Below are 18,773 nucleotides of genomic sequence, written 5' to 3' on the forward strand. Positions count from 1 at the left end.
GTTGTCTTTAACCCTCGTAATACCAAGCTCATGTGTATAACACATGCATTTCAATAGAAAATGGTCATCCAGAAGAACCTAAAAAATTGTAGCGCCAAAAATAAGAGAAAAACTTGGTTTCCTTCATTAAGTTTTCACATGTGACACTAACCAATAGCGACAAACAAATCATTCAGAAAAACCCATAAGGTCAAACATCTCATCATAAACCTCCAAAACCCACCAAAAGAAAAACAAATAAAATGTGAAAGGAAAAAAATACTTATAAACAGCGTAAAAGTCCAAAATAATCAATATCAAATACACAATGAACGAAAATAAGCATGCACTATATAAAATATAAATATAATAAACAGTGAATCTCTTCAACAATCATTACAATTAATAATATTATAAAAACTCCAATCACACTCCAACTATCACATCCTTAATTCGTTCATTCAACTATGTCATCTCATTTGCACATTCCTCGTCTTTATTACAAGTCTCGAAAACATCATTGTCGGCCTCTGACAAGGATTGTCTAAGTCACTATTCATATGCCTCAGCAGGGACATGTTCATGATCATCGTCTACCCTACAGAAGTCGACATCGTTGTGGAAAGACACCACCACTCCTCGAAAGCATCAATCATTCACTTCACTGAATCTCACCCCAAACTCGTTGATCCTCGCTTTAATTCCTTCCATATTTTCAATCTTTCTTTTAACTAATCCTGCTTGTTTTTTAAATGCATCCTATCTTACTCTCTGTCTGTCTTTTCCTTATTTTTTTAATAATATTTTGTAAACCTTACTTGTTGAAATAGTTTGTTGGCTTATTTTCTAGATCGACCTCGTTGAGGCAGAGATTGCAAAATGTTAATTTTGTCTCTTTATCCCACATTGCATATGAACCACCTTCTTTGTCTTAATCATTGTATTAGTAGCATGAAAAAAAAACTAATTAAAATGTATAGAAATGCCACAATATCGCAAATCAAGGAAAAATCAAAATTACACAATATCGTCACCACCACCTCCGCACCAACGCCTCCACACACTGGCACATCAAGACACCAACACATCCACTATACCATCAACACCACCTCCACACAAACAGAACCAAAGACTGACCACCACCTCCACAACCACACACGAACACCTCCACACAGACACCACCACCTCCACAGCAACACCTCCACACATCGGCACATCAAGGCACCAACACATCCACCACACAACCAACACAACCTCCGCACAAACAGAACAACACTAACAATCACCTCCACAACCACACACCAACACCTCCACACGAACAAAACAACACTAACCATCACATCCACAACCACACATCAACACCTCCACACAAACAACACCACCACTACATATACACCGCCAGACAACTCCAACACCACCAACGCCTCTACATGCTATTAGACACCTCCAACACCTCCAACACCACCACGACCACACAAACACCTCCACACACGACCACACAGACACCTCCAACACCTCCACACACCACTATTTTGAGGCAATTACATACAGTGACCCGAAACATTGCTTTCTGATGAATGGTCTTTCAGAGAGTAAAATGAGCTTAAAATGGGGCAAATATGGTCTAGAATGCTTTCAATTTTCAAAAATTGAACTCATTTGGTACTTTCCAAGATACAATTCCAATTTAAAGATTCCATTACAAAACACTTATGACCATTACCTCCACGCCTTGATATCAACAAATCAAACACTCTCTTTCAGCCATTCATCAAATTCTCACTCAAACACCAAAGGTAAGATGAAACCCCCATCCCATTTTTTAATAAAGGCTACCATATACAAGACATTCGAAACATTGCTACCAACAAATCAAGCACCATCTCTCAGCCATTTCTCAATATCTTACTAAAACATCCAAGCTTAAGATAAAATCCCACCCCATATTTTGCATATAACATGAAGCACATACACCACATTTGAAAACATTGCTATCAACAAATCAAGCACCCTCCTTCAACCATTTCTTAAATTCTTACTGAAACATCAAAGGTAAAGATAAAACCCCCTTTCATCAGCCACACATTCACTAAAACCGAATTCCTAATCATAAATGGAAACCTATAAATTGCAAAATCCAAATTTTCACTTCAAACCGCAAATGAGAAAACCACAAAACGCAAAGAGAAAGTCAATCCATAAAAAAATATAGGTAAAACCGTGAGAGAAAGAAGAGCACTGTAAACATAAGAGAGAGCCGAAGATTGGAGGGAAGTGGGAGAGTAGAGAGCCGACCAGTTGCCACCAAAGATCGGAATGAAGAGAAAAAAAACAAAGGCAGTCTGTTGCCATCAGAGACAGGCGTGCGAGAGATTAGAGAGAGAGAGAGAGGAGCAATCCAGAGAGGAGATCAAGAGAGACGAGGGCAGAAGAAATGTGAGGCGATCGAGAGAGACGATGGTAGAAAAAATGTGGGGGGTTATTAGAGGCGTGAGAAAACGCAGGCCGCAGAGTCAAACCCACGGGCCACAGTGTCAAACCCATGGGCCATGTTTAATGTAAATTATTTAGATAAGCGGCCGAGCGCCGCAATTCCTAAATGTTTCGGCTTGCGTTTTCAGAACGCACGGACGCCAAATAAGCTGCTCTAAATGGGTGCTTGAGTGTCATGCATTTAACCACCTTAAAAAAAAGGAGCATTTACATAAATAGCACACAATTCTTTTATTTTTAAATATCTCACAACAAACTTTCATATTTTCCCACAAATAAGTCAAATTGTTTATATCATATTAAAATTAGCATCATATATTTTTTTCATAATTAAGTCTAGAATATCAAAATATTATGTATCAATTTATCAAAACTTTGATGTAAGACATGTAAGCAGAAAACTGTCGTGTGCTACTTTTATAAATTTCCAGAAAAATGTTCGGTTTTACTCCTCATAAATCATGAAAATCTAAGTTTTTTTTATTGGCCACATGATTGAGGGAAACATTTAATACAACGGCAGTACAGCTGACGTGGCATTTAACAAGGACATCCACCCACTTTAAGATATCATAATTTATGCCCCCACTTTGAAAGGTCCAACAAACAACAAACCACAGGTTTTTGTTTTAATAGAGAAAATAAAAGAAGAAAAAGCACTACACGCCTCCACGGCTACACTCAAAGCTAGGGCTGTCAAAAAAAAAAACTCGTTCTTCGTGAATAACTCGTGTTCTGTTCGTTTGTTAAGTAAACGAGCCGAACATGAACAAACTTTTAAAGCTCAAATTATTAACAAGCCGAACACGAATATCTCCTTGTTCGCTCGTGTTCGGCTTGTTTTAGCTCGAAATAAAAAAAAAATTATATAACTATTTATATAACTATATATTACATATATTATTTATATAATAATACATTATATATATTTATGTCTAAATTTAAATCATAACAGCTCATGTGACAATGTAGTTAGTGTATTTTTTTGTATATATTTGATCCAGGTTCGAATCCCACACTTTACATCTATTTTTCTCAATTTAAGTTTAACGAGCCAATTTCGAGCCGAACACAAACACAAATATTTTAATCGAGCTGAACACGAACACACTGTTCACGTGCCCATTTCGAACATGAGCTATTTCGAACTAGCCGAACACGAGTCAAGCCTGAGCTCACTCAAACTCGGCTCGTTTACAACCCTACTCCAAGTAATTGTTAATGAATTGCGTCAAGTTAGTTAAATTTAAATTATAAATATATCATCTCTATTATTTTAGAAGTACAATATATTTTTATAATTTTTCCTCATTTTAGTTTGAAAAAGTTATGAGGCCTGATTCAAGTAAAATAAAACACTATACCAATTGAGATTAATAAACTTAGTTCTTTTTTTGAATTGAATAATATGAGATTACGAAGTAAATCACTAGCCATAGCTTCTCTGATGAAGATGGCATAAATAATAATGATGGTTGAACGACAAAAATTATAATTAAATCAAAGTGATTGGTTGAATGATGATGGCAACGATCAAATGATGGTGGTTGAAAAATAGTAATTGAACGTCAATAATAAAGTGAGAATGATTAGGCGACAACTCCCCTTTGCAGGGATAAGATATTTGCTCCAACATTAGTTACTTTTATAAATAATTTTGCTTAGTGCTCTTGGAGCTCTACTCCATAGAGTTGTGAATGGCTTGGCTCATCATGACTTATATGGGCCATATCTTAAAGGCATCAAAGATGATATTGGAATGGAGAAATAAAATGAATTAGAAAAAGACTATAAAGATCATTTATAGGATCTTAAGTTAAAGCACAAGATAATTCAAGAAAAAAAGATTCCTAGCCCACTTATCCACTGAGTTGCATTTTATATTTTAATTTTAAATCATGCAATTTTTAAGTTATTTTTAATGACTCGGGTCTTTAAACATAACTTTTAAATTGGAGCATTTATGAATTACATAGATAGTGGTTGGATTTGTATAAAATAATAAGGTCATTTAATGTCTTTGATTAAGATGGTCAAATAATTTAACATCTTCCAATTAAAATGTCACCCCACTTTCTCTTCATATTTTTTTTTTCTTGTGCTTAATGATTATGATGATTATAAATAATCTTCTTTCAGAATTGAAAGTATATATTTTGGCCATTATATTATATTGAATTTTATTTATTTCATTTAAGAGCTTGACAGATAAACTATGGGCATTCCTTGGTAGGATTGCTAGTTATCCAACATGGCCTCCTTTCTCTCACCTTTAACATCAAAGATAGTTCACATTAAAATTCCTTTTTCCACACTCCATAAAATCATTTTTAAACATTCTCTAAGCCTCTAATTCCCCTACATAAGCTATGCATCTACATTCCACTCATTGGCTCCTCCACTCACCTAATAAAAACCTAGCCTAATCTCATAACCTTTATATCTCATATCATCATCAACTACTCTAAATCCACTCTTAATAATCTCATCTCATTCTTCAAGGTTTATTTCACTATAAAACACCCCTCACACTCTTATTATAGAAATAAAATTAAAATAAAAAACTAGCTAATTAACTATAATGCCTTAGCCCCTTAAGCCTAATTTCGGAAAAAAATACTCTCAAAAAGCATATTACTTTAAATCCTTCAACCTAGGCTCAAGACCTCATTTTTATGCATGGATCCATCACATCATAAGCCTTCTTACCCGTAGATTATCCACAACCAAAGAGATTTACATCAATAATTAGGTTCAACTGAAAATGGCGAACAAATGAGAAGGATGCATAGGACCTCCCTTATATGGAATCCATCATAAATGAGATGATGTAGTTTTACCATGCAACACCCATGTTATTAAATCCAAAAGCCAACAAGGCTCATCAATGGCTATAAATTTCTCAGAAGCCTCAACGTGTTCATCATCTGCTAAGAACTTTCCATTTAGGATTTTCTTTCAAAATACTATTAATTATAGACATACTCCTCCTTTTAATATCTCCCTTACAAAATCAAAGACAACAAGCATAAAATCAAAGAAAACATTTGAACCTAAGTTTAAACCTCTAGTTTAACTACCTGGTTTGATTCAAAGCCATAACTTCATTATTTTGTTTAAACTTTTCAAAACTTTTGACTGATAACATATTAGAGAATAATTGCCTAAATTAATATATAAAGAACATTAATCCATATACATCATAAGGAATACAAAGTCAAATTTTCATATGTATGTATGAATGCGCTCGCGCGCGCACACACACACACACAGACACACATATACATATATATATATATATATATACATATATAGATATTTATATAGATATATACATATATGTTCATATGTATATTGATATATACATAAATATATATATATATATTCCTCATAATACCCATAATCGGCTACATACGGTTTTTGCATGGTTTATTAGAAAAATATGTCTAAATTTTTATTTTAGACCAAATTATCCCTCACATGGATTAAAATAATTACTCAGGAGTCAAACAAAGTTTCAAATAAGGAGTGAACTTCAAAAGTTGTTTTTTGTATTGCCTTCTTCATATTCGATGATACCAAGCTTGTGTGATAAATATTTGACAAATTTTATTGCAATTTTTCATCTTTATATCCAACTAAATATTCAAAATTGGTGGTATTATATATTTAACTATTTAAAAGTCTTTCGTAGTCAAAACCCTAAACCTAATATAACAATATACATCACATTATCTATTCTATAAATATGATATAAAATTTTTCATATATTATTTGAATCTTATTCAAATTTAATTATAGAAAAATCAAAATAATATTCAAATTCTGTTTGAACATGATAAGAACAAGGACCAACTAAGTTTTAAAAATGGCTTAAATAAATAAAGTTATGTAATATTAGAACAAGGCTAGAACATTATTTTGATATGATTTGAATAAGGTTCAAGTAAAGTTTGAACAAGGCTAGGAAATTGTTCAAAATGATTGAAATGTGGTTTTAAAATATTTAAATATAGTTTAATTATGGTTCAAATATAGCTTGATCATGATGCAAGCTTTGTTTAATCATAGTTGGAATATGGATAGAACAAAATGCAAGCCATGTTTTACAAATATTTGAATAAAGTCCAAATATTATTCGAGTATTGCTTGAGAGATGTTTCAATGTAGCATGATTAGACATTTTATTTTGGTTTTTTACTGTTTTTATTGATTTTGTTATGCGTGCAACTATTGACTCTAATATTACATGTGAATAAACATTAACATTTCTTGGGAATAAATAGAATGAGAGGTGATTGATAAATTTTTTACTCGATTTAAGGTATTTAGTCTAAGTTGAAGGCCAAAGAATTCCCATTTAGCCAATTTGTAAAGCTCCTAGGTTAATAGTTTATCAACTACTATCGAGGATTATTGAGAAAGAGGAGAATGAGGGATACCCCATTGCGTTTAGTATTACAAGTAAGAACACAACTTTTGGAGTTATTATGTTTGTATTGATCATTAGATTGGAGTTCAAAAAAATTTCAACTGAGTAGAAATTTAACAGAATTAGCCTAAGGAGTAAGGTGATAGATAATTATTCAAATAAAGGGAAATCTTTAATAATTAAAACTTAAATAAAGCACTTAAGTAGTGCCTTAAGAGGAAAAATGTGTGAAACTTAGGGAAATGTAAATTTGGAGATGGTATTTTTCTCAATCATGATAAATTAATATGATTTTAATTGAGAAGATTAACTTGATTGAAGTTGAGAAGGTTGATTATTAGACGCTCATAAGGTTAGATGTTTAAGGAGAAGACACTAAAAGGGCTAGATAAGACATGGTGTATTTTGAGACTATTATCTTGAAAAAGAATGCTTCAACTTATACTTATGGATATTGAACTTAAGAAGTTGTCCCAAAACTAAGGAGGAGATATATTAAGCACCTTAGGAAAAAACACTAAAGCTATTAAGCTAGAAAAGCAATAAAATTTCTATGAGCAATAATTTGTTGACATCATAGATGAGTAGAACATAAGTATGAATCATTATTTTAAATTAAGCAAAATATTTATATCTATATAGTGGATCATAAAACTCCTAAGATATTCCTTGCAAGCTATTATTCCTCCTATGCTAGTGCATATTGATGAGGAAGAGAACTTTTATAAGTCCACTGTACATATTTCTACTTAGCATATCTCAATAAAATTCATAAAAAAATGCTAGCACGCCTTATTTTGAGAAGAAAATAAGAGAGATAGTTGAAGTATAATTAACTATGAATCAATCCACGCAAATATATTAAGGATTAAATTCGTTATTTATGATTATACATTAGTTAAAGAATGATTAAATCAAATTGAAAAATATTCAAATAAGATCGGATTTCAGGATTGGAAGTATGGTCAATCTTATTTAAAGTCTTACAAATATTTACTATTTGAAATTTTATAAATAGAGTGGAACAGGAAAGGAATGATGAGAATGAGGGGATAACTATTATCAGTTCAAACATTCACTCTGGTAAGGTTAGGGATGAGTTATGAATGGAGAATAAATAAGAGCAAAAAAAAAAAAAAAAAAAGAGGACAAGATGGATGCCATAGATGACCAATCCTTTGCCATTATATGTATATATTAGAAGGTCGAGAAGGTACATAAGTTGATACATCTCTTATCAATATACCTAAGTATTAGGGTTTAAAAGAAAAAAAAAACAAAGTGAAACTTATTTGATCAGGGATTTCACAAATGCATCATAAGGGGCGTAAACTCATAGTTTCATCCACTATGCGTCTCATTTGCTCGATTTTACGATTTGTAGTTTTCTTCATTCAAATTTTGAAAGTTCGGCCTTTCCAAAGGCATGAAGATTGTTATCCTTAATAAAAACACTTAAATATCCCTCAAACAATATTCAGGAATATTATCCAAATCAGAAAAAGATCAAAAAATATTATGAAGGACATCATTGATTTTGGAAAAATGAGGTAAATCAAACCAATGAAAAATCTTGTAACCAAAACTCTCTAAAAGAAACCAATCTTGAGTGATCTAAAACTAAAAAGAATTTAAGATTTTAACAACCACTTGTGTTAAACCTTTTCAGAAAGTGAAAAACACAACTTTCATGTTTAACTCATAAAGAGCCATAGTAAGTTGTCCACAATTTAGTCAACAGAGAATTAGAATTAAAATGCCTTCAGACTAATTTGGATTTGCACATCATATTAATGGTGTCAAGATTGGAGAGCTCTTGTCCTCCACAAAATTTGGGTTAAGTAGAAGTCAAGCAATAGCATGACATTTCAAGCTAGATCCATTATTATATAGAAAATTATTGCACTTATAAAAGATTTTCTTCCCGTCTTTAACAACATAAATAAATTTAAACCATTAGTGTAAATAACCCAAAATTAAGGTCTTACTAAATTGTACTCTTCCAGCAAAAGGAAACATATGTACTTCCACGTAAAAAGCTCACTTTGGAATTTACCGAAAAGCCTGAAACAGTTAGCAAAAATGAGTATCAAAGCTTTAACAGTTACTCCTCCTAAACAATGTAAAGGCAAGTGCGTATAAAAAATACCTCTCATTTCACAAATTTCTTGGTGCAAAACTCGATCCGGCTGACTTATTAATACTCTAAAGCTCTGTTTGTCGCAGCGGCGTGCGGCGGCGGTGCAGCACCACTTCACTATTTTGACTCTTTGGGAAAATTGGCAAAACTCGATCCGGCTGACTTATTAATACTCTAAGGCTCTGTTTGTCGCAGCGGTGTGCGGCGGCGGTGCAGCACCACTTTACTATTTTGACTCTTTGGGAAAATTGTATTTTGGTAGCTTTTTCAAAAAGTTATCGCTGAAACCAGCATTTTCACATCGCTCCTGGCTAGATGCGGTTGAAACTTTCCAGCTGCGGTTTAACTTTTTCAAAAAAAAAATATATAATACCCACCACAGTTTTTTTGTAATATAAGTTTTTTCTTCAACAGCTTCTTAATAAGATGTAGCTGCTCCAAACAGCCAAAATTAGAAGCCCTATAAAATTATTTATAATGTCCATAAAATTAGTAATAGAATTGTAACCAGCTTTATAAAAAATAAATAAATAAATAAATAAAAATAAAAAAAGTTTGTATATAATAACGGCTAGAAAAGTGGAAAACAGATGATTTCTTAATAAACATATTAAAATAGATATGTTCAGAAAACACATAGTTAATAAAAGTTACTTTAGGTTAATCTCCGTATTTTGTTGCCGAATAATTCATTCTTGTCAAATACGCAAGCTATTAAGCACAAATCGATTTTAACATGGCTTCTGCTTTCTCCTCCTCGGAAGCGGGAAAACAACAGAACGACGGGGATGAAGAGAAGAGTTAAACTGCAGTTTGAGCTTTTAGGGTTTTGGCATCCCCAGTTTCTGTCCTGTAAATCCGACCTCCGTTGTCTACTTTCAGCGGTTTCACGATGCGAAGGGCCCCGCGGCAGTACTCTTGATGATACTGAGATCTGAATCATCGACTTTGCATTTCGAATATTAGGTTAAAGATTCCAGTATATTGAACTTTATCTAAAAAGTTGAAAAAGAAGGAAAAAAATGCTCTGTAACGTATTTTCTAGAAAAGAACTTGTTTTACTAATCTAATTGCGTTGGTTTTATTTGGAATCCTTCGTTAATTGTTTACTGTCCATGGATTAGGGGAATCGAGTTTGGGGCCGACTCCTTACTCTATATTGATCCTTGTAGAAAGTGGTAGCATTTGTTGCTTTTTTTTTTTAATTTTTTTTTGGGCCTTCTGTTTTCCCTATCAAACACTATTAACGATGAGGATTTTTTATTTTATTTTAATTTTTTTCATCATAGGACTGTTCATACTTCTAGTTACACTTCAGAAAACATTCGCGGTTTTCGTTCAGTGCTCATAATCTTTGAAGAAAGTGCTGGATAATGATTAAGGGTAGGCGAGGGGTTTGCTCTTTTTTTACTGGTGCTGGTTCTTGTGGGATTGAAGTTGTTCAAAAGATGAAGGATGTGCGGTTTTTTTTTCACTAGGGTGATGGATAAGCTATTCAATTAAGCTGTCTGTTCCTTTGACTCAATAGCTCTCATTCACGATTTTAACCATCAAGATTTCCAGGAATGAGAATAATTCATGAGTTTTTGAGTGAGGAGATGGCTCTCAAACTATGTATTGTTTTAGTGTCAAGTTGTCAGCATTGAAGTGATATATTGAAGCTTTATGACTCTAGAAGAAGGTATTAAAAGTTTTATTGTTATCACAGTTGAAAAGATTTGGTTTTCATAAACAACTTCCTATCTCAGGCATTTTTGAGAAGTGTCATGAAAAAAATAGCCTAATAGAGGTGTGGTCGCGGCTTGGAAAACAAAACAGCGAGAAAGCTACATTAGACATGCCCTAAATGTCATATCTTGCTGGTGTTTATGTATGTATTTTTAAGATTTGTCTCATGTTTATTACTTTTGTTGTCTTCATGCATCATAAGTTGCTGTTGTCTAACTCTAAGTAGATGTTGTCATCCATTAATGTGTTGGATTCTGCAATTTTGTTTGCTTATGCATGGATGGTAATTTGCAAATGCACTTGCTTGCCAAGGAAAGAAAAAAAAAATGAATTGCTTAAAATATGAGACTTGTGTACTCGAAAGCATTTTAAATGTGAGCCTACAATAATAAGTTAGTTTGCTGTTATATGAATTAGTGATGTTGTTGTTATATGCTCTGTGAAGTCATTGTTGTTAAATTTCTATTCTGGAGTTCCAGCAGTTAACAATCATTTACTTTTTTTGTGTTTCCAGCACCATCAGCGCAAACTCTTCATTAGCTGAGTTTACTAGCTCTACAAGGATGGAAATATATGAATCAAAAAACCATAATGGTTTGTGGGGAGATTCTCTTAAAGCTGATAGCAGTCAGAATACATGTCTATCCACAATTGTAGAAGCTGATGATAGAAAAAAAAATAGGGTGAGCTGTGAAGCTTTTAAGTCTAGTGGTTCTAAGAGTATGAATTTTTATTTTTGCCCCAGAACCCACCCCCACCAACCAACCATTTTTTTTTTTTTTTGCTGTTTGACCATTGAACGTTTGAGAACTCTGAATAGTCAAAGGATGCTCCTCGAGATACTGTTGGCACCGCCAGGTTTTACGACCAGGAAGCAAACAAATCTTCGGACAAGGTAAGAATGATTTTTTTTAAGTACTCATGCAGTTACACTAAAATTATTTTCAACTTACGAGATATCATGTCTCATATATTTAATCCGTTAAGTTTGTCAAAAGTTTTGTTATTCGTCACTCTCTGATCTTGTTTTCTCTTACGACTTTGTTCTAGAATCAATTAGACTGTTATTTGTTGTTTTTTATTTCAGAAGTGCAATATTTTGCTGTTGTGATTAGTAATTGCTAGTTGGATGTATTATTTTCTTATTGCAATCATGACAGCTAGTCTTGTTTTCTATATTGTGAAAAAGAGTTGCTTTGCTAGCAATCATGGTTGATTAATAATATCTAAATGATATCCATTGGATGGTTGTCAGTGTAGTGACTTCAACATACTTAGTTATATATGAATATAGAGAGGTATTGACAGAAAAATAAATTATTGTGTGTATTATTAACTTGTTGGATGGCTTATAAATATGTATGTAGGAGAAAATAGAACATAAAATGAGAAAATAAATAATTGAAATTGTACTCTCAATTTAGGATTATCTTCTTCCCAATCTCTTTCCATTTATAAGAATATTTTAACATGTACTACATATGCCAACACTCACTCTCAGGCTAAAGCATATATATCTATGAGCTTCAACTTCAACTTGTTGCATAAACAAGAAAATGATAGATGTCCCAGCATCTTGGTGAAAATATCTACCATTTATTTTGAATTGAAGACACAAGAAGTAATAATTTTTTTTGGAAAGTATATGGTCTAGCATGAAATGGCAATCCACTTCAATAATTTTGGCCCATTTATGAAAAGTAGGAATTGGAAATGTGATGGTGACTTGATTGTCGCAGTATAAAGCCATAAATTGCGTAACATGTAAATTAAATTCTCCTAAAAGTCTTTTTAGCCTGCTTTTTACATTTAGAATGTCATAGCTCTATTTTCTGTTTTTGCATTAAATTTTGCTCCACTGATTTCTTTCTTGATTTTTTAGTGAAATTTTTTCCTTAAAAAAAGATGCAATATCTATTGGTTTGTTTTCTATTTTCAACAGAGTTAGTATAGTTGGCATCAAAGACTCCTTCAATGCACAAAGGCTTATATTTAGCGTATAAAATCTTTCTCTGCGAGACCTTTTTTATATATCTGAGGATTAAAGGTGAATTTGAGTTTGCAGGAATTCTTAAATATATATAAGTATATTAAATTCTTATGAAAAAAAATTCTCTTAATAGAATGTCGAAATACATGAATACAATAGGGAGATAAATAACTGTGTCCTTATTTATGAAACATTTTCTACCATATTCTCCTTCCATTTGTGAGAGTTTAATTAACATCAACTAAATATGTGCACCGACATTGAACAACACATTGCATGCTTTTATACCAAAGATGCAGATTTCCTTATTAATTGCTTGCTTAGATCTATGCATATGCACTACCTTATTGCATCATAGTTTTGTAGATAAATTTTCGTAAAGTATGAATCATAGATAACTTTAGTGGATGCTTTCGCTGTACTTGTTTAACAATGTATAGAGAACGCAATAGGTGAATTCAAAAATTTAACACCCCACCCCCCTAACCCACACCCAGTAGCCAGTCTCTATTGGGCACAAAATGATTGATGCACCCTCTCATATGGTTCTTGGCATCCTTTCAACTTAGCATGGGAATGTATAAAGAGCACAACAGGTGGATTCAAAAAGTTTTAACACCCCACACCCACACCCATAACCATACCCATACCCATACCCAGTAGCCAGCCTCTATTGGGCAAACAATGATTGATGCATCCTTTCATATGGTTTGCGGCATCCTTTCAGCTCAGCATCTGAATTTAATGGCCAAAGAGTCAACTTCATGTTCACAAAGTGATGTATATCATATATATTCCAACAAGTGGATGACAAATTGTATTTATCTAACTATTTAAAGTGGTGTATTACACTTTAGTAATAATGCATGTATAGTCAATCAAAATGCAGTTAATTGATCTACTATTTAGCTCAATAATATTTTCACTAAATTTTCATTTAGAACACACTTATTATTTGATGTGAAACTTTTCATTAGCATTTTCTTTTTCTAAACAAAATCTTTGCCAAAAATTTTAAAGCCCTTTAAAGGAGCACTACAGTTGCTTATCTGACAAAATTTTAGTCAAAATAAAAAATATAACGAAATAATTATCATTTTTTCATTAGTAATTTCTACTTATGATATTGAACAGTAATTATATATAAAAAAAAGAAATATTTCTCTTGCTCAAAATAATGGAGTGACGCAAACAAAAGGTAAAATTCTTTCATGAAAAGCTTTGATTTTCATTTTCATCCCTTGCTAATGGTAAATTTGCCGGAATGGCCAAATTACTTCAAATTGATCAGTTGAAGGATTAAATTGATGACTTAGATAAAAATATAGGGTAAATGGGCACCTCTAAAAAGTATGGACGACCAATTTGACCATTTACTTTCCAAGATATAGATGCTTAACAACTGCTTGATGTTGCGCTATTTAACTTTCTCTTAGAAACATCTTTAATAAAAAAAAAATTTATCATTCTATTTAAAGAAAAAGTTTCAATCCTTTTCTTATTTCTTATAAAACGTGTTCATTTTCACAATCTATTTCATTTGACAATCCAAATCTTAACCAGCAAAGCATTTATCTTTTGTTTAATCTTTTCTCAAGGGTGCATACTGCCCCCATTCTTTCTGTTATGATCAAAATTTTCATGTGATTTAGTTCATAGATTATTATGATTGATGTCGTGGTAAAATACAAACTTCCTTACAAATGAAAAAAAGAAAGATCTATTGTGCTCTCATGTGCATTTGATTTTATAACTTCAATAGACATACATCTTACCATTCTCATTTCTACGTCAATTATCATGCTAGTTGCAGTTGTTGCTTACATTTTTGGTTAATGCATCTTTTACCTCTTTTTTACATCTTGTTTAAAGTAGATTCAAAACATATAAATCTATCACTTAGGTATGACTCAATAATCAATTTTTATTTTCACTACTCTAAACACAAATGCTTAAAATTCTCATCTTTGTTTTCTTAATCCTTACTATTTTAGGATGGTTATTCGAATCTTCATTCTTTTTTCATTTATCAAGTGTTTCATGTGGTGTTATATTTTTGTTACAAATTTTTTTGAGCAATGTCTAGACATGTTACCTTTATTTTACCTCTTTTCTTTCAAACACTTCCATATGAATTTCAGCTAATCTTTCTTGTAAACGATCAGGAACTTTTTTCAATTTGCCATTCATTTTTCTTCAATGAAAGCTACTTAGATTGTCTTCTAGATATAATAAATTCTTAATCTATTATTCTAAAATTTATCTCAGATTTATTCTAATATTCCCATTTTTCATCACACTAAATTTGACTGCTGCTAACTTATTTAATGCAATATAGTATTATCTATTATAGTTGCAAGTTTATAAATCTAATATTTAAATTTTATGATAATTCTCTTATTGCGTAACAGTTGGAAACACTACTATAGGTGTATTTTTATAAAGCTTATTTATATCGAACAAAAGAATAGATTTCTTCATGCATTTGTCTGTTTTTACTAACAATACCATGTAATATAATTGTGGTGCATGACAACCATAATTTGTTTATTTTATCAAAACAAAAAGTGAAATCAATGTATTTTTCCATCCAATGGACTGCAGCATAGCAATTTGTTCTTTTTTTTTGCTTGCATAATAAGGTACTGCTGTCAGGAAAAAATTAACTAGTAAAACACATGAAATTATGAAACAAACCCCCCCCAAAAAAATGAGTTGGCATAAATTTATGTAGTTCGGTGAAATCCACCAAAGTTCATCATTGCAAAATGGTTAAATAATTTAGTAAGTTTTGAAAAAGGTATATGGAGGGACTACACTTTATATTAAGTTAGAAATAAATGCAGAGATGCCACTTTATACGTCATTGGTTAAGAGAGAGCAGAGACATCTTCTATAAAGATGATTATTGGACGTGAAGAAGACATTATTGCTAGTTTTACTCTCTTCCTTTCTCTGTTATAAGCGTTGAATTGAGAGCTTTTTTTAATGGAATTAAAATCATCATCCTCGTGAAGAAGTAGACTAACATCATGTAAGCACCCAAAAAAATTTACGTTTTTTTCTCTTGATTGGTTGCCCCTCTCCTTACCCTTTCTCTTCTCATATTTGATTGTGATTGTGAGATGTCATGCTCATATCATTCATGTAGTAATCATGTAAAATTTTTCAGTGCCAGTAATAAGTAAGACAATTTATCTGGTTGGCTTAATGGTGGGATATAGAGTTGTCAAAAAAGCTCATTTCGTGAACATTTTGTGTTCGTATTATTAACTAACTCTTATTTGATTTAAGCAACTGAGCCGAATATGAATATTTTTTTTTTAGCTCGATTTAAAAGTAAGTCGAACAAAAACATGACTTTGCTTGATCGTGTTCGGCTCAAATTAATTTAATAATTAAAAAATAATATTTATTATACCTTTTTATATTAATTTTTCTATATTTAAAAAAAAATTAAACTAATTTTTTTTTAAATTATTTGAGCAAAATTCTAGCCAAACACAAACTAAAACGATCAGAAAAATTCAAATCGAGGCCAAACACGTGCATGCTATTCACTAGCCATTTCTAAATAAAAATATATGAACAAGCTGAAGATTAACAAAACACTGGGCTCCCTCAAGCATGGTTTGTTTACACTGCTAATGGGATAAGGCTTATTGTTATAATTATATGTGTATTAAATTATTTGTGTAAACAATTAATTTGGGTGTAGTTTATAGAAATGAAAAAAATATAAGAGAGTGAAGGTAAAAAAATCATTCTGAGTTTAGGGTGTGAGCCAAGTTAAGAAGCTGGAAGCACCGAATTTGACACTTACCCGATCAGCTTACAAAATTTATTTTTTATTATGCGCTTTTTATCCATGACTTTGTGCATCAGCAAATGCTTTGTTATTGAAGATGATTGTTGAGGGCTCACATCTAATGCTAATAGTTATTCTAACCAGGAGTGAGCTATGAATCTTTAATTCAACTAGGTGTCTTTGAAAAAAAAAAAACATAATGAACAAATAATGGAACTTATTTGGCATTATTTTGAATATTTGAATGTTATTGATTGTCGATGTTTTTGTTATGCTGAGCATTTAATCCCAGAAATGGACATTTTGATTTAGTTGACTACCGCATGATACAAATTTCATATATGAAAGAATGTGCTATGTACCGAAAACTTTTCCTAACGTGCTTCACAATATATGTCAGTAGAAGATGAAGAAACTTCTGAATTGGCATATTTAATCCTAATACATGAATCCCCATGATTGCATCATAGTATTTTGATGTTTATTGCAACATAATACAAAACTTTGGTTATTGAGTGCATTCCTTTGCATTCAGGTTTTAAGACGCCTTGCACAAAATCGAGAGGCAGCTCGGAAAAGTCGCCTTCGAAAAAAGGTGCTATAAAAGCATTAAAATTAGAATTTTAACTGTACATTTTAAGACATTAATTGCGACAAGAAAGTTGATGAAAATTTTTGTTATACTTGTAGGCTTACGTTCAACAACTAGAAAGCAGTCGTATAAAACTTGCTCAAGTAGAACAGGAGCTTGAAACAACTAAACAACAGGTTTGGCCACAACAGCTGTGAATGATTTACCTTCTGATATTATCCACTTACTAGAAGGTGCTATGGATTTGGTAGGGTCTGTACGTTGGTAGGCATATGGGAGATTCTAGCCCGTTTGGGACAATTAATCCAGGTACATTTATGAGTTATTATAACCCTAATTATCCTGTTTCATGTTGCAAGTAATAATTTGGAATCCTAAATGGCTGTGAAAATGTTGCTTTATTTGGATTGTGGATTATAATTTTTTGTCTTGTTATTCACCAAGTTAAATTTCTAGTTTGGAATGTTTGCAGAGGCATCTAAATGCTGCTACTTTTGTGCTGTTTTCCTTGCTTCATCATTGGTGCATTATGGTCCTGTTTCTATAAATCTTTTTTTTCTCTCATCAATATCAATCTTAAAGATATATGGCTTTCGTTGACGGTACATTGATTTGGGATTGTTACATTTTGTTCCTTCTAATGTTTTTCCTGTGCTATTCTTATGATTTCCGCTGCTTTTTTTTTTGGGCTATCTGAGGTTATTGCTACTATCTTAATCGGACTTAAAAATCTCATATCTTGATATGAACTACTCAAACTGATCAAGGTAATCAATAATGGAATAGGAACCTTGACTGCAAGTCAAAAGAACCTCAATAATACATCTTCTATGGTTGGGGGTGGCTCCGGATGAGTTATTCTCACAAATAATGACATTATAGTACTGTTTAGTTGTGGCAACTCCAGTTTGAAATTTGACATATTGCATGTCATTCATCTTGTGCCAAAAGAAGAAATTTTCCATATCAGACTTCCAATCAATGTAAATGTAAATGTTAGATGCGGTAGCATTGACCTAGGTCCTTTCCGTAGGTGCTCTTAGGGAGGCTACTTTATACTAGTATTTTCTTTGCTGGGGGAAGTTCTAATAAAGAATGTTATTATCAGTACGATGGTGATAAGTCATAATAAGCCTCCTGGCCTCTACAATATAGGGCTGATTCAATAGCTTGGTTTAAATCCAGAAATAATTCATTTGAGATTCTAAAATAAGTTCTAGTCCGGTGGAAGATTTTGTAGTGTGATAGCTAGGCTACTTGTTGGTGCTTCATTTGCACTATTTGTGCAAATAAATTTTCCATCACTTGTTTCAAGTTGGCCATTTTAGTCTCTTGCTAATTGGTGTTTCACCCTAGTTCATTTTATAAAAATGTTACTCTTTTATCATTGTCAACTAAGTTATTGGTGTTCTTTTTAAATTGATATTTTTAGGGAACATAATCATTAATGTTATTTTAGGCGGCTAAATTATGAAATGGACCTCACCTGTAATTTTTTTAAGGGAGACAATCACATAATAAAAAAGATTTAAGGAGCACAAACACCCCATGAGGGGGTATTTATTTAAAATAATATATATATATATATCTATATATATATATATATATATA

At 32.1% G+C, this 18,773-nt stretch overlaps 1 protein-coding gene across 3 annotated transcripts in view; it reads left to right on the top strand.

Annotated features, from left to right (window-relative positions):
• Nucleotides 1-9,737: 9,737 nt before the first annotated feature.
• Nucleotides 9,738-18,773, top strand: part of LOC110022479 (transcription factor TGA1-like) — a 35,449-nt gene continuing 26,413 nt past the window's right edge. The window contains exons 1-7 of one of the 3 annotated variants that reach the window (XM_020721436.1): nt 10,452-10,725; nt 10,793-10,914; nt 11,287-11,455; nt 11,593-11,667; nt 17,106-17,165; nt 17,261-17,338; nt 17,414-17,471. In XM_020721436.1, the coding sequence (XP_020577095.1) occupies nt 11,336-11,455; nt 11,593-11,667; nt 17,106-17,165; nt 17,261-17,338; nt 17,414-17,471 (391 nt within the window). In that variant the 5' untranslated portion in view covers nt 10,452-10,725; nt 10,793-10,914; nt 11,287-11,335. Of the gene's footprint in view, nt 10,011-10,451; nt 10,915-11,286; nt 11,456-11,592; nt 11,668-17,105; nt 17,166-17,260; nt 17,339-17,413; nt 17,472-18,773 lie in introns of those variants that run through there. The other 2 variants (XM_020721437.1, XM_020721438.1) reach the window with 2 other exon arrangements.

Source organism: Phalaenopsis equestris, unplaced genomic scaffold (genome assembly GCF_001263595.1).
Source record: "Phalaenopsis equestris unplaced genomic scaffold, ASM126359v1 Scaffold000192, whole genome shotgun sequence".
In the NCBI taxonomy this organism is placed as follows: Eukaryota; Viridiplantae; Streptophyta; class Magnoliopsida; order Asparagales; family Orchidaceae; genus Phalaenopsis; species Phalaenopsis equestris.